Genomic DNA, 20,498 nt, shown 5'->3' with positions numbered 1-20,498 from the left:
CTTCCCGCATCAAAAGACGCATTCGCTTGCCCATGATGGCTCTTCTTCAAGCATAACCTAGGGCCATTCGAGGAGCTGTGGTCGTCCATTGCGGCCTCAACTCGACCAAGAAAAGATGAGGGGGGCGCGGCCCCGTTGATGCCGGAATTCGCGGCCCTGCTGCCCACGTGAACAAGGCAAAGCAAAGAGGAGAAAAGGCCGCGCTGCTCGCTAGCATTGAACGCGCTCGGCACTCACCAGGCGTTGGGCGTCGTTGTCCCAAGAATGGGCACAAGGCCGTCGTGCATGACCATGGAAAATGGAAACCATGTGTAGGAGCAGCGGCCGGGGCCTACGCAACGGCACCGGTGGCTACGTGGCCGGCGTTGAAGAGCTGCAGAGCAACTCAGGGGCGACTGTAAGCTACTAGAGACTTCTGCTAGTGAGTTGGTGCTTTGATGCCATGTGAAGCTCGTATCGTCGCGTACCGGAATGCCCTCGGACAGAGTGCGCTTATGGCCTGAAGTGGACCCGACGGTCACATATGATATTGGCTGCCTTCTGGCGTCAGCCATCCATGTTCGCCGAATGAGCAAGGCATGTCGCACGGATGGCATGGCGGGTGAGACTGGTCCCATCAACAGTGTAGAATCTCCTGGAGTGCTCGACATGTCGTGGCTGACGGGAGAATCGTCACTCTGTCCGGCTAAGAGACAGACGAAAGCTGTCATGTTCTGGGACGAGCAAGCACTTCGCTTCACAGTACTGAGTTCAACTTGGGCATGTACACTCAACGACAATAACGACCGACGTGGTAGCGCTGTATTGCGTCAAAGGCCACGGCACGAACCAGGCTACAAGCTTCAAGTCAGGGGATCGCGGATCCAAATATACATCCGAGAGCACGGTGGTGACCGTAAATCATGCAGGGCACAATGTAATTCGGCATCTCTACCCTTTCAACTCCCCTCTACCCCCACCGGCAGGTTCACATCCACCACGATAGGTTTGTGGAATTGCTTCCCACCCTCGTGCGGGTAACTACTCTTCATGATTGCCGCGTTCACCACACACGTTTCCCCGGCCTCCAACAGAGACTCCTTTCTCCCCGAAAGATCTACCAGACTCATTTTATCATTATTCCCCGCCCCGGGATCCCGCCAGGCCCTCACTCTTGAGGAAGAGAACCCGTCCCCCGGGTCCCAGAGAACCCGTTGCGCGCCCCGTCCGCCATGAATATGCCCGCAAACAGCGAGCCGTGGCCTCACCCTCCGCAGCGCTCTTCTCAGAGCCTCGCACCCTGTCCTTTGCACGTTATCCGTCTCGTCCCGGCATCCCTTGGCCGGGGTGTGCGTTACCACAATATCAGTCTCGGGCGGGATGTCATCCCACAGGCTAGTCGGTTCCGAGTCCTCGCCGGGGGAAGCAGCTGGGGCGTCGTAGGCAAAGGCCCAGAGACCGCAGCGGAGCGAATACGGCGATCCAAAGACTGTGAAGTGAGTGCGCGGCCCCTCGGCCGAGCGCAGACGGATTGTCACCGCTTCGTGATGGAGATATGTTATGGATGGTGAAGATGCGAGCAGCTCAAGACACTGCGAGTGAGACTGGGGGCGTTGGTTGTGAAACCTTGGACCGTGTTGTGCGTAAAAGTCCTTGTCGAGTGTTATGTCGTGGTTCCCTACGTCTGATCAGCCACTCGGTCGACCCGTTCGCTGGAGGACCGATGAGGCTGTGTGCGAACGAACCGGCTATGACGATTTTGGCTTCGAAGTCTGCTTCTTCTAGCCATGCTACCGTCTTTGAGAGCTGCGTTTGTGATTTTTAGCAACTTGCGTGTCGAGCAGGCTCTTCTGGCGGTGGGAATACCTCGGAGTAGCTGCCTTGGTTTGTCATGTCTCCGGCGTGGATGAGGACATGGCCTTTGGGGAGCTTGACGGTGCAATTGTGCGTGTCTGAGATGCAGACGACTCTCGTCCGGCGCAGCTTTGGTTCCGCCATAGCCTCGGAGGCGGCTCGTCGGTGACGGAGTACACTGGTAGAGACGCGAGATGGCTTTGGGCTGGAAGTCGAGGTTTGTGAATCCGACCATGTAAGTTACACTACACCGGCTCCCAACGAATTGAACAATAAATTACTCGATGCTTAGTAAGGCTTTTAGTAGTGCTCATGTACCCAAACTCAAAGAGCCTCGAGCTTTCGAGATGATAGTTATCTAGGTTGGTCAGATTTTTTTATCTCTTTAATAACAGTACTTATCAAAGACTTGTTCAATAACAAATATCTACTAGGTACTCGTACTTGCTACGCACCATCCGGGAGGGCCATCGTGAGTATCAATCAGCACGGTCGCAATGTAGCCTGACGCTTGGACCGAATTGACCGAGTCTCTCATTGGCCCGAGCGGCGTTGGCCTCAAGTTTCAACAACACTATCGGGGACTTCAGATAGGATTCGACCACCTGGCCTGCAATCTATTGACAATGACAATGACGGAATAAATAGGAGATGCTAATAAAGGTAACGCTCCAGAAGAGACAAGACCGTAGGGACTACCTTTCAGGCTAGGTCCGTGTCCGGTCCGTCTCGGCAATCCGCTACACTACTCTTGCTCAGTCGTGCACCGTCGAAGGAATTCTTGCCCAGGCCGCTCCCGGGACTTCGAATGGCCTCGTCCGCTGCAGGCCTCGTTTGGCCCTCATCTTTTCATGAGTCTTGTCTTTACATGAGGACCGCGGACGACGGGCTAGCTTAGCTGAGGTCACCATGCACCTCCGCAAAAGCAGGCACCATGACACAAGTCTGACGTGATCAACGGCAGAAAATAATTTGCGCGTCAATAGAGATACGTGCTCGGCAGATTATATGGCCTATTTTGCAGCTGCTGGACCGGTCCCTGCACACTGTAGCATCCGCTTCCACATCAGCTCATACTAGTTAGTAGTATAAGCTCCAAGTTTGACGAGATGACAGTGCCATTGCTCCGTAGACTAGTTGACTAATTGACTAGTAGCTCAACGTTGGATGAAGAGTAACTGACTTACCAAGTGGTCACGGACGGCGCCAGGACCGGTAGGGGCCATCCTGGCATGGATTGGCAACATCATCATGACTAGAAGCGCGATCCGAGTGATGTGTTGCACCATACGGAGTACATGGCGATGATGAAGTTGCATGACTCTGACTGATGGTACGGACACTGACATACAGCTTGGCCCTGCTGAACAGACGCGTCTACGAGTATTGCCGCAGATGGAAACGACGACGCCCCTATACTTGAACGCGTACCCGGTCCAGGCTCGGGTGAAGTTCGTCGCGTTTCTCGCCAGACAAGCCCAATGGCCTGGATGCCATGAGATGTTGGAGGCCATCCATTGTTGGACGCAAACGCGCCGGGATTGCATGAGATCTTTGTTATGACTCCCGACATCATCCGCACCCTGGTGAACCCTTGCCATCACGTCCTGGTGGAGGGCTGACAAGGAAAATCAGCGACAAGGTGCTGACACAGAAACCCTGCCGGTCGCGTCTCGATTACATCGACTCGGTACTCCGTATCGACGCCATCAACAGAAAAGCAACGCTCGAGTACGGAGGAGTACGGCATGGACGAACAGTCGGGAGGACTCAGGAGGGACCGCGACAGGTCGGCGGCTTTTCGCTGGCCGGCGCCAGATGATGAATCAGAATCGATGCCGAGTCTGTGTAACTTGGGACGGAGTCGAGGACAGAATCTAGTGGCTCCATCCATCCCGACAGATGAGCGGCAGCTGCAACAGAGGACGACGATGCAATAATGCCACAATCTGGGCCGTCGGCCGGAGACGTGGCGGTTCGTTCGCTGGCTGCGTGAGGCGAAATGAAAAATATTACAGCGTTCAGGCGGAGACGAGCGACGGGGGTTCATTAATGTTAACGTCACACGGGGAGACGATGATAATTTTGAGGCGGAGCGAATGGAGCTGGTGCCGTGGCCTGAGTCCCATCGCCTAGACCAGACTTTTGTCTCCACCAGACCGCGCCGTGTCTGGGCCCCCCAGGTGTCACTCCAGCCACACGTTGCAGCGACTGAGCTCAGCGAAGAGTCCTGTAGCACCCGCTCCGTACTTTAAGTAAGTACTAAGTATAAGTTAAGTAAGTAGGTATGTAGTACTTGCTACGGAGTACTTCCAAGGCCCAGCCTCCCCCAAGTGCTCGCCGTCTCCGAGACTGCAAGCAGACTCAGACTGCACTCGGTTCCGTCGCCGAGTTCGTCAAAGTTACTCCGTATCGAGTACGCAAATTTTCCAAGACAACATCCATTGACACGGTCCTCATCAGCATAAGCAAACATCCGTCATCAAATGTTGACAAACACGACCGCTGCCGCTACTACCACGCATCTACCATCTGTTAGATTGGGCTCCTCATATCCTGTGGCGCGCCAATGGACCCTGCCGACCCGCACAAGCTCCAACCAACACGACCTTCGCATGCATCGGTGCAAAGTTGACTCTGGACCAATTGGCCGCGGCGCATCGGCCTCCGGCCTGTGCCTTTCATCTCTCATTCCTGGTTGCTGGATGTCGACTGCTCTCACCAAGCCTCAAGTGCTCGCCCAGCGTCCGGCCGCCTCGAGATATTCAAGTCGAATCCTCGGGCACAATTGACATCTGCCATCAGCCGCCACCCCCTGGGGCGCTCGGGCTCTTCGTGACCGTGACCTTGACCGGGTGCTGGCGAGTATCAGCCGCGCCCGTTCTACCAGACAAGTTCATATCCACCCGCGCTCCGCCGTCATCAAAACACGAGAGCAGGGCCAAGGCTAGACTAGACGGCCATCCACGCCGAGCACGGGAAAACGCGCTGCTTGCCGTCTTGCTGCCCGTGCAAGCTTCCCCGGCTCTTCGGTGCGAGCCCGAGCTGCTTCGATTCGTCTCTCCCGTTGTGGCTGCGCCCCCTCCCCCATCGTCAAACCTTCGTCCTTAAACCCACTGATTTTCCCGTCCTCCGTGGCCATTGTGCCGTGGCACGAATTGCTTCATATTGCCGTCACCGCCGACCACCGCTGGCTAGTGAGAACCTGCCGCGCACCGTATTCGTCCGCGCAGAGCTCCCTCTGGCCCTGGTGTCCTCGACGTCGTCTACCCGTCACTCGGAGTCCACAGGAGGGTTTCGAGAACCAACGACGCCACATCCCTGAGCCTCTTCTGCCATCAGCGCGACTAAATATTGTCCGTGGGTGGCGGTAGTACACCAAACCTTCGACTTGGATAAATAGTTGTCACGACAATTGTCCCGACGCAAGCTGTGCTGCTGGCACCTGCTTAACCCTTCAGGGGCCGTCTTCCAGCCACGAAAAGGGGCTTTCGGCTTCTCCCGCTACTCAACTTTCCATGGCCGCTGTCTCACCAGCTCCTACGGGAGCTGCGGCTTTGACACCGCCGGGCAGCAGCCACGGAGATGGCAAGTGGGATTTCCCCGGTACGCAGTCAGAGGTACGAGAATACAACACCCATCACCTGGCGCGTTTAGATACCGGATACACAAACTACCCGTTTGCCTTGCCTAGGCGGAATCCGCCCCTTGCACAACGAGTTTAGCTAACAGCATTCTCCATTCACAGAAGACAACGCTAGACAATGACGGATCTCGCCTCGATGAATTCTCCCGAAACTCCTCCGCCGCTTCACGTAACGGCAACGCTTTGTCCGCTCCCTCTCCTCAAACGGGCAGCCATTTCGAAACGCCTGCTCGCAAGATACATCCCCCCGATAATCTCACCATGTCTAAATGGGATAAAGCTGGAGAGGGATACGCCGGACTACCATCCCACGCGATGGTCACTGAGTCTAGACAAGGCCCATCGAACACGTCGGGAAATGAAGTTGCCGGAACGCAGAGTGCGTCGGAAGAGCGCAGACGGCACGATCAACCAACCTCAGGCCTTGAGTACAGCGAGGCAGATTCTAAGTGGATTCATCGAGATAAACTAGCTAAAATCGAAAATGAAGAGTTGCAAGCCGCGGGCTTCTTCGTACCCCGAGTCCGAACCTCAAGCAAACAAAGACGGCCCCGTGGTCAGAACTCGGTCGATATCGATAATCAGCATCAAAACCGACAGCGCCATGATTCTGCCGTCATGGACCAGGTGGGCGAGGAAGAATCAGCTACACCTCACTGGGATTTGCGAACGCCAGCAGAGATTGCTGAAGAGGAGGCAAATGCCTACTTTTCCTCGCAGGGGCAGAAGGGAGGCACCAAAATTCCGGTGGCCAAGGCCAGCCCAGCTCCCATCCCGCAAGATTATCTGGACCGCGGTTCTCCCTCGGTTCGACGCATCGAGCCGATGGATGGCGACACCATCGCCTACACGAAAACGCGATCGCGAAGTGCCAGTGCCACTACCAAGGACTTTGAAATGGCCCACAACGGCAATCGGCCTGCGGCCGCTGCAAAGCGGTCCGTCACGGAAGGCTCCCCAAAGAAGACCACGGTACGAAAGGCTTCGACAGGATCCAAGACCAGCACAACCCCCAGCAGACCGAAGACCAGATCTGGTCCGATCAGGGACGCCAGTGGAACTCGGCCCTCGACACGATCCGGGGAAGTGTCTGCTAGCAAACAGCCTGAAGGCGACCCGCCCTGGGTGTTCGACTCGTACAAGCCAGACCCGCGACTACCTCCGGACCAGCAACTGATACCTACAGTAGCCAAGCGCCTGCAGCAAGAAAGGTGGGAAAAGGAGGGGAAATTTGGCGACGCCTACGACAAAGAATTCCGCCCTCTAAACGATCATGAATTCCCGAGACCACAAGAGAAGGAGTTTGTCCTTGCCGAACAGGAGGATCCGACACAAGCAGTCGACTGGCCATTGAAACCGAGCATTACCAAGAGTCCAAAGCAGGGCTCGTACTCAACAATGCCCAAGATATCGGACAAGCCGCTGGTCAGCATGACAGCGAATTCCAAACCACCCGGATCGCAGCCCATCTCTCAGCCACAACATACCGAGCCGACATTACAAGCAAAGGAAGAAGCCGAGAAGAAGAAGGCTCGCTGCGGATGCTGCGTGATCATGTAGTCAAAACTTGCCTTGCGCATCTGTACGTTGTGTATATATACCGTTCGGCAACTTAACTTCAACCAACATTTACGACGTTACGATGAGTGATGCATAGAAACCCATCCTTAGCCCATTTCATTTATTGTCGCGTCACCATTTTTTACTTTTCTCTTGTACATCCTTCACTCCACTGTCTAGCTTAGCGACTTTCATGGTTTCCTTTGTTCTTTCATTTTGCGTTACTGAACCGGGCGTCACACGACGTTTGATTCTCTCCATTCATTCATTCGACGAATTTTCGGATATCTGATACGGTAGGTTCGGGTGTCACGGGACGGATCGTCTGATCGTTGATCGTTTTTGTCCGACTTGGGCACCTTTCCAACGCTTCGGCACTAACGCGTCCGATTCCACATTGACTGCCTTTGACTACTCCGGCTCTCGATCTTCGCTTGTTACGAAAGATAACATTTCAATCCACATCTCATGGGAGCAAATTTGTGATGGCAGGGCCGTTGTGTAGGGCCATTGGAGGACTTGTTGATTCTTGTCCAGAATTTTCTGCAAGGGGCAAATGTATGGCGGTGGCTCGAACCAATTTGAAAGAGGAACTTTTCGGATTCCAGTGTGTACAGATACCCGTCCCAAGAGTGATGGACCTTTCAGCCAATGGTGGAGCAGGTGGAAAGAAATCCATGAAGAAATTCATAAATCACGCTCTCGTGCGAAGTGAGTGCTGTACTGTGATGAGCCTCGCCGTGAAGACCTGGAATTATCAAATCAGCAAGCCGAGTGTTGGCGTTGGCGTTGGCGCGACTTGGATTAATTGCATCATCGATGACGGCGCGGCGCGTGGAGCCGTGCCGGACTCCCGTGTCGTCACCATCGGCACCATCGGCATCGTCGGCCGAGGCCAGGGAGACGGACTTATATCTAGGGCTTGCGTGCGGTCACAGAAGCGCTGTCAGGCGATTTGCAATGCATCAGTTTCACCTCGCGCCACACTCGTCAAAGGTAACCGACTGCGAGTCTCAGCATTCACCATGGTTCATCAGCACGGCGACCACCATGACATCCCCTCGGAGCACCGCATCCACAAGTAACCACCCCCTCCCCTTTCTTCCCCGCGAGCAACCGTCTCAACGTTCAGCATCCGGCTCCCTTGGCTAACGCGTCCGCTCAGGCCAGGGGCATGGCTCCCCGCGGACCACCGCGTCCATCGCCAATACCTCTCCGACGTGACACGCCACGTTGACTCCCACCCCGGGCGGGAGCTAACGCCGGCCCTCGCCGAATTCAAGCAGCTCATCGAGGGCAACTCCCGTGTCTACATGTACTTTGTGCAAATGTTCGACGAGATCCCTCGCAGGCACCCCTACGTTCGCGATCCCACGGGCAGCAAGCAGATCCGCGACTACCGGCACATGCTGCAGGTGCTGAACCACGTTGTGACACGAGCGCCCGAGTGGACTGAGGCGGCGGAGAGCGTGGGCGTGGTAGGAGTGCCAATGTGCTCGCTGCTGGACTATCCAATGGGGACACCGAGGTATGATGTTTTCCTCCGTCCCCAAGACCCGTCCCCCGGCCGTCCGCCGCGGGTGACGACGATGCACGGCAGCTGACGGGGCGAGCAAGTGGACACGCGGCCTTTCTAGATCCAGACGTGAACAAGGCGCTGAAGAAGGTGCTCAACGAGTGGGGGAAGTACTTGCAGGTTCGTGTCGGCGTGGACTTTCGCGTCCCGTCATGTTGATCTGGGCGTGGGAAAGCTGACGGACGTGGTAGACTCCTGAATCGGCCGAGGTCCTCGGGGACCACAAGCTGGGCTGGTTCGGAACAACTGCGATAAGCGATCTCGTTCAGGTCGCCAACGCGCCGTACCAGTCCGACATGAGGTTCGAGGACATGTTTGTGTGCGATCCTAGCGCGAAGCATATGGGCTTCAAGTCCTGGGATGGTATGGGCCGGATCTGGAATCCCCCCCCCAATTTTTACTGTCTCTCGTCAAAAGAATCCCGCTTGTCCGCTGTCCTCTTCACAAAGCACCCCGGCAGTCCTTGGTGTCAGCTAGGCATGGTGGTTGCTGACTTGTAGAAATGGTAGACTTCTTCACCCGGCAAGTGCGTGACTCGGCGCGGCCCGTGGCCGATGCCGACGACGACTCCGTGATTGCCAATGCCTGCGAATCCAAGGTGTACAACGTCTCGCGCGACGTCAAGCTGCGCGACAAGTTCTTTGCCAAGGGCCAGCCGTACTCGCTCCTGGACATGTTTGCCCACGACGCGCTCGCGCACGAGTTCGTCGGCGGCACAATCTACCAGGCGTTTCTGTCGGCGCTGTCCTACCACCGCTGGCACTCGCCCGTCTCGGGCACGGTGAGGCGAGCGTTCGTCGAGGACGGCACCTACTTCAGCGAGCCGCTCTTGGAGAGAGACGGCGGCCCCAGTGTCCAGATTGACACGAGGGGCATCTCCGTCGCGCAGGGGTATCTGTCCGCGCTGGCGGCGAGGGCGATTATCGTGCTGGAGGCGGATAACCCCAAGATTGGGCTGCTGGGGTTCATCGGCATCGGCATGGACGAGGTGAGCACGTGTGACATCACGGTCAAGGAGGGCCAGCACCTCACAAAGGGCGACCAGTTGGGCATGTTTCATTTTGGCGGGTCAAGCCATTGTCTGGTGTTTCAGAAGGGCGTCAAGGTGGATGGGTTTCCGGCCCTGGGCAGGCAGGAGAATGTGCCCGTGAGGGGGAAGCTGGCTGTTGTTCATTAGACGGTTCGATCCTGACGCGCGATGTTGCGGTGGCTGTTTAAGTACGTAATTTATTATAGACGTTACGGCGTGGTTCGTCATCCTTCGTAAAACGGCTTCATTTCTGCGCATCAGCCTTCATGCCGCCCTGCACCCAATTCCTCGCCCCCGCGGCCTTTGCGTTGAGCTCCTCCTCGGTCAGGCTGTCATTGTCAAAGGCGGTGTGCGGCTGGGGGACATGGCGGCCCTTTTCGAAGCCCGGCCGCTTCAGCAGCGTCTTGAGCCACTTGTCGAGATGGGGAAACTCGTCGAGCGAGACGCCCGCCCACGCTGCAAACACGGTCGAGTTGCATTAGCATCACATGCGGTTGAGGCAAACGGCCGCGCCTGTGGGTGAGGAAACGTACTGTGCGCAGCAACCCATCCCCAGCACGAAATGTCGGCAATGGTAACGCGGTCGCCGACCAGGAACCCGTGCGGCGACTTGGCGAGGTGGTCGTCCATGGTGCGGTACAGGCGGCGCGTTTCGTTGCCGTAGCGGTTGATTCCGTATTCGATTTTCTCGGGGGCGTATCCTGCACGGGAAAAAAAGGGGGGGAGGTTCAGCTCTGGGCCTTGGTGCCTGGTGGTTGTTCCAAGACTCTTGATACCTCGACGGGCGAGGAGAGAAAGGGGGACGACGTACTCTTGAAGTGGTTTGCCTGGCCTTGCATCGGCTCAAGGCCGCCCATCTGCCACATGAGCTGTCAAGAAAGAGGGGTCAGCGAAGACGGTCCCCGTTGTGCAATTGGGTGTGATGAGGTGAGGCGACCAACCCAGCTCGTGACCTCCCAATGCTCGGGCGTGTCCCGAGGATACGAGATCTTGTGGTCCTTGTCGTACCGGTCCGCGAGGTACTCGAGGATGGCGCCGCTCTCAAAGACGCGCACCTTTTTGCCGTCCAGAGCGTCGGTGAGGGCGGGGATGCGTCCATTGGGGTTGATTTCGAGGAACCACGGCTGTTTCTGTTCGTTTTCCATCATTTTAATCTCGTGCACCTGCCCGCGTGCTGGTCAGTTGCCGTTGCCCTGCCCTGCCCTGCCCTGCCCCGTCTTGTCCTGCGCTTTCATGATGGACGTCACGCACCTTGTATTGGAGACCGAGCTCCTCGAGGGCGATTGACGCCTTGATGCCATTGGGCGTCGAGGCCGTGTAGAGTACGATGTCGGTTTTGGTAGCCATGTTGCTGCTGGTTGGCGATGCTTTACTTGGTGAAGCCGAGCTGTGATGAGGGGCGGGGCGGACTGGGTTAGGCGGTGCATTTTATATACATGTGAGGTTCCCCGACCGAGGTATTTTCTTTTTTGAAAAACTTAAAAAGAGGTATTTTTTCCTTACTTTGTCAACAATGCATGGGCAATCAGAGCCTGTTGCTTGGTAATCCCCTTTTGGAGGGCGGATGAGCATTTGCCCCGGCTTAGAAATTGAGCTGAATTGATCATCACGTCACGTCCCCGCATTCAGCGCCCTCCAATTGTGTCGGCGTTGCGGGGGCACGACAAGCTGGTGTCTCTGTACTGTAGTTACAACTGCAACTGCAGCGATGAGGCAATGCTCGACCCGGGAAGAAACACCAATGCTTTACCTCAGCTCACATTGGACACCCTGCATCGCCAGTCAGTCTCTGCCGCGGACGCACCGTCAATAGCCGTGCTGTTTCGGACCATTCTTTGCGGCAGGGATCGGCGATGAGGCCGAGACTATAGACTATTCACTATTCACGGCATCATCAATCCATCGTTCGAGAGCAGGCACGACAGGTCCCAGGGGGGCTCATCGACGGACCCACACCGACTGAGCGCTACCAGCCAGAGCCGTCGAGCCCGGGGCAGATCTCGCCAACATGAACATGGTGATGTGCTTTTGATCACACGCCGACAAAGATCCTGATGGGACATCGGTGCCGGATCATGAACGCCAGACTCCACACTGCACAGCAGGACCAAGCTTGGCATAATCTACCATCATGGACGAAACGCCAAAGCCGAAGCAAGCAGCGTGTCTGGTTTGTCGTCGCAGCAAGGTCAAATGCGACTGGGCGCCCCCAAGTGGCCGCTGCAAGAGGTGTGTCCAGCTGGGAGCAGAATGCATCCGTCCTGATTTCCATGCTGGTCGTCAAAAGGGCATCAAAAAGTATAGGGCTTAGTAGCTTGCCTCGTTCTCGCATGTCCCAACCCCCCACTGCTTTAAGCTCGCATGCTCATGTTTTGTACCTTCGAACAACAGCAAGAGAGTTGGTCTCGACAAGGCGTTATTTCAGGTCCAAGAGGCTGTCAAACGAGCAAGAATAGGCCAGCAGCAGAGCGCCGCGGATGACAAAGTCCTGACGCAGATAAGGGCCCTCGTGGGCAGTCTCGACGGCAACGAGTGGCCGTCCAGACAAACGTCCAATCGTCAAGTGAGCGGAGAGGCCGAGGATTCGTCCGGCGAATATGAAGAAGACGTGGCCGACCGCACGTCCACGTCAGATTTTGCTCGGCGGACAGAGGAGAGCCTCGCTGTGGACGATGCCGAGAATCCGCTGCAACTGTTGGCTCGCGCATCCTATTTTCAACCATGTCGAGACGTTCAGAGCCGTACTTGGACACAGAATATGCGGAGGAAAGGCGCACTTCCAGGCGGAAGTCCCGAGGCCGCGAGCCTCGAGGGCTTCTTTTCGGGGGCCAAGGTGAACCTCGATGTCGGTGACGACATCGATCCGATTGAGCTGGGGTTGATCACCGAGGAAGAGGCCGATTCTCTATTTGCATAGTACGTGGTTTTACGCTGCCCGTGGCTGCAATGGAGTATACTAAACCGGGTAGCTTTCACGCAAACCTCTCCCATACGAGATGGGGGTTTGATCCCAGGCTGTACACGGTGGCTTACACCCGGTCAAGATCCGCCTTTCTCTGCACGTCCATCCTTGCAGCGTCAGCGTTGTTCATTCCCACAGCCTCTGCATTGTCAAAACGCCTGTCGAATCATGTCACTACTTTGGCACACAGAGTCATGATGCGGAGACACAAATCGCTCGAAATTGTTTTGGCATTCATGGTCAATATCCCGTGGATGTTTCCAGGACAGCACAGCACCGACGACGAGGCCTGTGTCTACATATCCATGGCTACTAGCATTGCCATAGACCTGTCTCTACACAAAGTTATAGTCCCGACGGAAGACCTGCAGGATTCAAAATTAGCTCTCGCAAGAGGCGAATGCTTAGATACTCGTACAGCACTAGCAATGGATGGATATCCAGACCTTGATGCAGGGACAGACAAGGCAAAACTTTTGCTGCGAAACAGGGAGCGCTGTTGGATATCTCTATTTGTCCTAGAACGGGGGTGCGTATTGTGTGGCACAAAACGGCGGTTTCCCGTGCTAATGGGCAGTGTAGAATGTCACTGGCTCGTGGGCGTCCATCCGTGCTGCCTGTCACTAGACTGATCGAAGATTGCGATAGTTGGCATCGATCAGCGGTTGGAGACCCTCAAGACGGCCATTTGGTGTCAATGGCTGTGCTACGGCGAGACTTGGTATGTCCTAGCTGCCCCAAGAGTTGTTCATCAGGTATCCGTCGTGCTCACTGAATCAGGACGGTCTCTTCGCCACAGTGCGGTCTCTCTGTGACGGGTCGCAGAACCCAGTCAGCGACGGATCCTTGATTGCTCAATCGTATGCGTTTCTGTCACCATCACCATGCAGTACTTGTTAACATTCCACAGAATCCAAAGCTCCATAGAACGGTTCTTTGATCAGTGGTACACAGAATGGGGTGTGTCGATTGGCATTGGACCTCGTGGGTAACGTGTGCCGTGGCAGTGACAAGTCGTTTTCTTGAAGCTACTAATTACTTGTTAGAGCGCCGGCTACCTCCATACGTCGATATCCTTGTCACACATACTCGACTGTCTACCTATGGCGGCGTTATCAACCACCCTACAGCTCCTGTCGAAGTCAGGCAATTCTTCCGCACGGCCGGTCTCTCCTCAGCCTTGAACGTGATGAGAGCAGCCATTCAAGGCGAAGGCCAGCTACACTCCATGCCCAACAACACAGCCATCATGATCTCTTTTGCTGCTTGTTTTGCACTAACCCTCAGCGCTTATACTTCTGGGGACTCCACCCTGGCACCGAGCATTCGGAAACTCATTGACGAGGCCGCCGGTGTTCTGGAAAGGATTGGGACCATTACGCAACATCGAAACGGGCTGTCGGCATTATACGCAAGATATCTGAGGCAGATTGTGCGCAAAGCAGCGAAACAAACAGTTGCTAATTCATCTGCGCCACCGCCACCGAATGCGAGTACCCCGACAGCCCCTGAACTACAGCCCTTGGACGCATCAGTCGCCATATCAAACAGCAACAGGTTCTTGAGCGAGCGATTGACATGGCCCGAGCCTCTGCAGTTCTCCGCAATGTCGGACGATCAAATTGCACACGTACTCAACCAACCGGGCAACGAGTTTGAGGCTTCATTTGGTGGGCTTTCCCGGGAAGACATGAGCAATTTCGACTGGCTCTACTGGCCAGAATTCGTGGGCTAGGCAGCTCCAAGATGTACCATTCTACCATGCCTCTATGACGAATCCTATTGTGATGACGCATGACGCATCCAAGTTGCATGCCGGCAGTTTTGCGCCGCCCCAGCTGTTCCGTGAAGACGAAAGTCGGGACGGCCTGCGCCCTGCATGCCATGTTAGTTATTGACGACGGCATATGGCTCGGCCAGGCCTGCTAGCGACAAACACCTAACCGGGTACGGAGTAGTGGCCAGACCAACTTACTCGAGTATAAGACCAAACTGCGCGCTTTCTGCCACGAACCCCACCAGCGGATCGGCGCCGGGCCGCGTTTCGGCGCGCAAAAGTAGTCTCCGACCGAGAAACCCTGCTCGAGCCTTCACAAACGTCATCATGAGTAGCCTTTCCCGGCCGGCAAACTCGCGACAGGCACGCCCCCGAAACATGGCCAAGCTGTCGAATTCGCTCAAGGCCCTCATCAACGCGCCGTTTGCGCGGCCGGGCCCAACTCCCGCGCCAGCAGTCATGAGAGACGTGTTCGGGAGCATCGCCAGAGACGCGGCGCAAAACAAGATTGGGACTCGGCCCTGGCTGGCCATCTCCGTACGTCGTCCCCCCCTCGACTCGACACCCAGCCGCGTCGGCCACGGCTAATGCGCAAGAAACAACAGACAGCAGCCACCTTTACGCTCAACTCGCCCGACTGCCTCCCCATCCTGCACGCCATCGCCTCCTCGCAGCGAGATCAGAACCAGGTCCAAACGGCAGACTTCATGCGCGAGGTTGGCCTCAAGTGCATCAGCTTCAACGGCATCCCCCGCACCATCAACTGCCTCAACGCATTCTACGCGGCCCTTCCCGAGGCCGTCTCCTCGCAGCTCTCCGCCTCGCCGTCACGGGCGCCGACTCCCTCCAGCTTGGGGGACATTGCTGCACGCGGCCGCCGGCTGTGGGATTCGATATACGCCCCGTTTGAGAATAAGCTCGTCGACAGGCTGGCGCTGTCGCACCCGGATCTGCCGGTACACATATTGAACAGTCACTACGGGCCGCTCCTGTCAGACCCCGTGGAGAAGAATGGCCCGGCGAGCACGGGGCGGGTCCTGACGAGCATGGTGGCTGTCGCGTGCTTGAGGGCCCAGACAGGCGTCGGCCCGCAGGTCCTGTCGCATGTGTTTGGGCTGAGGAAGGCATGGGAAGATGGGAGCTGGCAGGAGAAGGATGGCGAGAGCGAAGAGGTGGTGGAGTGGCTGGCAGGCGACGAAGGCTTGGAGTGGGTTTTGCGCTCCGTGGATCGGATCGCCGAGGGACTGGGGTCGAGTTTTGCGCCTACGAGGGCGGCCAAGTTGTAGCCAAGTGGGGGTGTTTTTTTTTTTTTTTTTTTTTTTTTTTTTTGCCCGTGGCATGGCGGTTTTGGTTTTGGTTTCATGTATATGTATTTGCTGCATTGATAGACGCATGGAGCCTTTCGTGAGGATTGATCATGCTCATTGCCTCTGGTGATGCATGTGTACTTGTTGTGGACGAGCTGACATGGCCGAGACCATGTCAAGCTCTACTACTTGGTCACGGGATGAGGTGTTGCGGGTTTATATAATGCAAACGGTACACGGATAAGCAATGTAGCCGGGAAAAGGAACGCGAAAGCAAGTGGTTCACGTCGCCCCATGTCTACTGGCACGTGTAGACATATTCTTTCGTCTACGCCATCATCGTCTTCACACTCTTGGCCACGGCAAACTTGGCATCCGTCTTGCTTCGCACCTGTGCAACGTCGACGCCCGGCGCCAGCTCCGTCAAGGTCAAGCCGCCGTTTTTGCGATCAACCTGGAACACACACTGGTACACAGTTAGAAGCGGCACTCACAGACCCGCTGCCGAGGACGGTCGACCTACAAGATCAGTAATGATGGTGCTCACGACCCTGGCGCCAGTCAGCGGCAAGTCGCAGCGCTGGACAATCTTGGAGGTGCCGTTCTTGGCCACATGTTCGGTCGCAACGACGACCTTGGTCTGGTCGGGATTGGCGACGAGGTCCATGGCGCCGCCCATGCCCTTGAAGACCTTGCCGGGTATCATGAAGTTGGCGAGGTCGCCGTCGGCGCTGACTTGAAGGGCCTGTCGCCGCGTCAGTCATGGACCAGAACAGAACGATCTTGACGGGCCGCCGGGGACACGACATACTCCCAGGATAGACACATCCACGTGGCCACCGCGAATCATGCCAAACGACTCGGACGAATCAAAGCACGCCGCGCCGGGAACTAGCGTGACCGTCTCCTTGCCAGCGTTGACAATGTCCGGGTCGACCTGATCCCTGGTCGGGTATGGGCCCATGCCGAGAATTCCGTTCTCAGATTGGATCCAGACCGTACGACCTTCCAGGATGAAGGTGGCCGCCAGGGTAGGGATGCCTGCCACGCACGGAGTACTCCGTACGTAGTTATTAGTTTGAGAATATTCTGCCAAGAAGTAAGTGGATGAACGAGGTGGAATCGTACCGACGCCCAGGTTCACGTAGTAGCCCTGCTTCAGTTCCTCGGACGCTCGCCTCCCAATGCGATTCCTTCGCTCGTGGGCTTCATTCTTGGGCGACGAGTCCTTTGCCGCTGCCTCGGCCTCGGGGTCGCGCAGCTTGAGGATCTCGATTCGTTTCTCCGCCGTGGCGGGCACAACACGGTCGACAAAGATGCCGGGCAGGTCGACGTCGTTGGGGTCGATGCCGCCGATTTCGACGATGTTGTCAGCTTCGACGATGGTGAGCTTGGCGGCTTTGGCCATGAGCGGCCCAAACGCCTTGGTGGTATATCTGCGCGGGTGAGCAGACGCAGCAAGGGGTGAAATGACGAGGAGGAAGTTTGCGGCGGGCACACGCACCGGAAAACACAATTGCCGGCCTTGTCGACTTTCCAGGCTCGCAGAATGGCAACGTCACCCGTGAGCGCCGTCTCTAGCAAGAATGACCGGCCGTTGAACTCTCGGGTCTCGCGGCGTTTGCCGCGTTCAATCGCCTTGCCAGATGCGTCCACTCTGATCGGGATCTCGCCTTCTTGTAGCAGCGTGTCTGTGATTCGAAACCCAAAGCAAAACGCGGGCAACGAAAAAGTCAGCCTGCGACCTAGCGGCTCAAGGTTGCTCAATTTGACGTACGAGCTCCAGTTGGGGTATAAAAAGCCGGGATGCCCGCGCCTCCGGCTCGCAGCCTTTCCGCCAGGGTTCCCTGGGGACAGAGTTCGATTGCCAGCTCGCCGGTGAGGTATTTCCTCTCCAGCGCCTTGTTGTTCCCGAGATAGGACAGGATGAGGTTGTCCACCTGCCCGGCCTCGGAGAGGGTAGACAGGCCACCTTTGCCTTCTATGCCGGCATTGTTTGACACGGCGGTAAGGGAATGCAATGACCCGACACCACGGCGGTTGAGGGCTTCAATGATGGTGTCTTGGGAAGCAGGGCGGCGTGTCAGCTACGTAGGCCGTCTCATCGGGCGCGTGACGCGGAACAAGACATCAGACATACCGGCGACGCCGCACAGTCCGAAGCCTGAGCTGAGAATCGTAGAGCCACTCTTGACATCTGCGACAGCTTCATCCGCACTCCTGTAGACCTTGGAGTAGCTCTGCCGCGACCGTGAGAGCCGCACTGGTGTCGTGATAAAGGTGCGTCTTCCGAGATTTGTCTTGGCTCGCTGCATCCGCGCGGTGACGGTCCATGCTGTTCTGGCAGCCATGCCGGGCTTCAAGGTAGTCGTAGCGAGCATTGCGAGATCATGTCGGCAAGAGGCACAAGAGTAAAATACAGGGAAGAGACTCCATGTCCTTTTCTTCTTCGGTGTTATGGAAGAAGGATAACCGGACCTCCGAGCCAAGGGCCGCCGCAGCTCTCAGCTGACAAAGTCACCACGATGGGAGAGATCCATGTAGTTATAAGGGCCGGACTGGATTTGTGACGGCCACGGATCCGCCGGCTTGCATGATCAAATCCCTTGGCCAAGCCTATTGCGGCTCCTCCTGGGGCTCCTCTCAGGGTCCTCTACAGGTCCTCTCCGAGTCCATCTGTCGACAGCATGGTCCCGACATCAATGCCAGCCTCGGAGACAAGAAGTAGCCCCGGGAGCGGCATCCAAATTTGACCGCCGACCTGATTGGTCCGTTCCCGTGGTAAACCCGTTTCTGGACATGTCGGACTTCACCTCAGGCCTCGCCCAAAACAATGAGAGAATCAAGGTCGTTTTGTATCTTCGTTCATGGCGTGGTCCCGACACGCGGCTAATTCTGCTCCCGAGCTCCCCTTGCCCAGGATTCAGTCAAGGATGGCTGAATCACGATTACCTAGACTGGGTTCATGTTTTTCACCTTGGGTTCCGATGGATTTGACTCCGATGCAATTGTGATTGCATTCACGTCGAGTTTGTGCACGGGTCGGCACCAGAAACCTGCCTTTGTCTTGTCAATTCGCACATGAACACCAAGGATCCTTACATGGAAAGCAAAACCAAGCACCGAGGCTGTGGCAGTCCGCCATCGCAGCCCAATGGAAAGGATGTGTTGACGAAACGCTTGTTGCTGAAACTGGACTGTCGGTAGGTCAACTTCCAGGACGCCGTCCAAGAGAAGGCAGATCATCTTACTCACGGAACCGTTGCGTCTAGATGCTGCCCATCCTAGTCCTGTTATTCCTGCTCGTTTCTCGACCGGACAAACGCCGGAAACGCTAGGATTCTCGGATTACAAGACAGCCTTCATCTGTCCGACTCGCAATACACAACCGGATTGACCGTCCTCTACGCGACCTGTGTAGCCAGGTGAGCTATGGCCGATCCGCGCTGTGCCGTGCCGTGCCGTGCTGTGCTGTCTAGGCAATGTTGCCTGGCTATGCAAGACTACAGTGAGCTGCCAAGCAACCTGCTCCTCAAGAAAATTTCCCCCAAGATTCTCCCACCTTGCTTGGCAGCTCTGTGGGGTATCATTGTCATGTGTCTTGGATTTGTGCGCGGCTTCACTGGCTTCTGGGTTGTACGCGCCCTGCTTGGCGTCGCCGAGGGTGGCCTACTTCCGGGCATGGTGCTGTACCTCTCCGGTCTGTACACGCGCGGAGGGCTCGCATTGGCATCTTGTATTCCGCGGCGTCCCCGTCTGGCGCTTTTGGAGGTTCGTGTCTGGTTGCGGACTCGGCAAGAATGGGATTTGGCCTTGCTGATACATGGGTCTCCAGGCCTCTTTGCGCGTGGATCATCAGCAATTGGACCACGGGGTGGCCTTGAGGGTTGGCGATGGATTCTCGTCATCGAGGGACTTGTCGTACGTGCCCGAGAGATTTCACTCTGCCGATGAATGACGAATATTCTCACTAATGCATACGGTCTGTAGACGGTTCTCGCGGGACTTGTTGCCCATCTTATCCTTCCAGACAGTGTGGCTACCGCGAGCCATTTTTCTAAAGAGGAGCGAGCGTGGGCCGTGTCGAGATCAGCTGAGGACTCGAATTCGAATGGTAGGCTCAAGTATGTACACGCCGGCGCGCTCCCTTGGTGGTTGGCCTGAAGTAGGATTCTGAGAAATGACAGCTGATCATGTTTGAGCAGGACTTTTGCCAATGTTCCATGGCGCACAAAAATTATCCGCGACAAACGACTAGGTGAATACGACCAGTACGTAGGGTACGGTGACGACCGAAATCCCGGATTCAAAACGGTCTGTTAGATGTACACCGATTCGAGTGTCGAGAGACTATTCATGCGAGTGCTTTGATATCCGAATGACGACAAAGTTGATGAGCAGAGCACCATGTTGCGTTGCTTCTCGATACTCGGGGGAAGATGTGCGGGCTCGGGCAACAGGATGTTCGCTTCGGGACTAGCCGCACCGCCTAACCGCTCGCCCTAGACCTAATCAGCCCTTAGCGCCGGCGTCGGTGGTCAGAGCCAGCCGCGCCGCGGGAGATGGCGAGCACCTGCAACCGACGCCGACGCCCCGTGGAATGAGTCGTGACTGGGGCGAATTGTACTCTGGATGTGGAGTCAAATGAAAGCAAGAAGACGAAACTCTCCACGAAGGCGACGTCTCCATTGCAGAGAGCTCGGTGCTCTCGGCGCCCATTCGGGACCCGAATGTGGCGCTGGCGCCGGAAACTTACCCGGCTATCCGAACCGCCTGATCTATCCGGACTCGCGATGAGGACATTGGG

The 20,498-nt window shown here is 56.4% G+C and overlaps 8 protein-coding genes across 8 annotated transcripts; 5 read left to right on the top strand and 3 right to left on the bottom strand.

The window, feature by feature from the left end:
• Positions 1-938: 938 nt before the first annotated feature.
• Positions 939-1,977, bottom strand: MAM_01351 (ser/Thr protein phosphatase; the record flags this gene model as incomplete). The annotated part of the gene is made up of 3 exons (XM_040820150.1): positions 939-1,657; positions 1,725-1,785; positions 1,846-1,977. The coding sequence occupies 3 exons, from the start codon at positions 1,975-1,977 to the stop codon at positions 939-941; spliced, it is 912 nt and encodes a 303-aa protein (XP_040681638.1).
• A 3,374-nt stretch (positions 1,978-5,351) lies between these two features.
• Positions 5,352-7,039, top strand: MAM_01350 (uncharacterized protein; the record flags this gene model as incomplete). Its single annotated transcript, XM_040820149.1, has 2 exons — positions 5,352-5,453; positions 5,582-7,039. 2 exons carry the CDS (start codon positions 5,352-5,354, stop codon positions 7,037-7,039), a joined length of 1,560 nt encoding a protein of 519 aa, XP_040681637.1.
• A 1,025-nt stretch (positions 7,040-8,064) lies between these two features.
• MAM_01349 (phosphatidylserine decarboxylase family protein) lies at positions 8,065-9,792 on the top strand (the record flags this gene model as incomplete). The annotated part of the gene is made up of 4 exons (XM_040820148.1): positions 8,065-8,120; positions 8,205-8,517; positions 8,807-8,978; positions 9,125-9,792. The coding sequence occupies 4 exons, from the start codon at positions 8,065-8,067 to the stop codon at positions 9,790-9,792; spliced, it is 1,209 nt and encodes a 402-aa protein (XP_040681636.1).
• Positions 9,793-9,889: 97 nt separating this feature from the next.
• On the bottom strand, positions 9,890-10,992 carry MAM_01348 (glutathione S-transferase II; the record flags this gene model as incomplete). The annotated part of the gene is made up of 5 exons (XM_040820147.1): positions 9,890-10,101; positions 10,179-10,346; positions 10,457-10,514; positions 10,587-10,769; positions 10,897-10,992. The coding sequence occupies 5 exons, from the start codon at positions 10,990-10,992 to the stop codon at positions 9,890-9,892; spliced, it is 717 nt and encodes a 238-aa protein (XP_040681635.1).
• Positions 10,993-11,776: 784 nt separating this feature from the next.
• On the top strand, positions 11,777-14,342 carry MAM_01347 (uncharacterized protein; the record flags this gene model as incomplete). The annotated part of the gene is made up of 7 exons (XM_040820146.1): positions 11,777-11,874; positions 12,037-12,561; positions 12,615-13,136; positions 13,190-13,328; positions 13,388-13,467; positions 13,518-13,591; positions 13,654-14,342. The coding sequence occupies 7 exons, from the start codon at positions 11,777-11,779 to the stop codon at positions 14,340-14,342; spliced, it is 2,127 nt and encodes a 708-aa protein (XP_040681634.1).
• Positions 14,343-14,711: 369 nt separating this feature from the next.
• On the top strand, positions 14,712-15,670 carry MAM_01346 (uncharacterized protein; the record flags this gene model as incomplete). Its single annotated transcript, XM_040820145.1, has 2 exons — positions 14,712-14,921; positions 14,990-15,670. 2 exons carry the CDS (start codon positions 14,712-14,714, stop codon positions 15,668-15,670), a joined length of 891 nt encoding a protein of 296 aa, XP_040681633.1.
• Positions 15,671-16,019: 349 nt separating this feature from the next.
• MAM_01345 (succinyl-CoA:3-ketoacid-coenzyme A transferase) lies at positions 16,020-18,072 on the bottom strand (the record flags this gene model as incomplete). Its single annotated transcript, XM_040820144.1, has 7 exons — positions 16,020-16,157; positions 16,215-16,436; positions 16,503-16,732; positions 16,820-17,127; positions 17,196-17,382; positions 17,469-17,753; positions 17,832-18,072. 7 exons carry the CDS (start codon positions 18,070-18,072, stop codon positions 16,020-16,022), a joined length of 1,611 nt encoding a protein of 536 aa, XP_040681632.1.
• Positions 18,073-19,186: 1,114 nt separating this feature from the next.
• MAM_01344 (Major facilitator superfamily domain, general substrate transporter) lies at positions 19,187-19,649 on the top strand (the record flags this gene model as incomplete). The annotated part of the gene is made up of 2 exons (XM_040820143.1): positions 19,187-19,462; positions 19,527-19,649. 2 exons carry the CDS (start codon positions 19,187-19,189, stop codon positions 19,647-19,649), a joined length of 399 nt encoding a protein of 132 aa, XP_040681631.1.
• Positions 19,650-20,498: the final 849 nt, after the last annotated feature.

Source organism: Metarhizium album (genome assembly GCF_000804445.1).
Source record: "Metarhizium album ARSEF 1941 chromosome Unknown scaffold_2, whole genome shotgun sequence".
In the NCBI taxonomy this organism is placed as follows: domain Eukaryota; kingdom Fungi; phylum Ascomycota; class Sordariomycetes; order Hypocreales; family Clavicipitaceae; genus Metarhizium; species Metarhizium album.
This window is presented reverse-complemented; position numbering and strand designations above follow the sequence as displayed.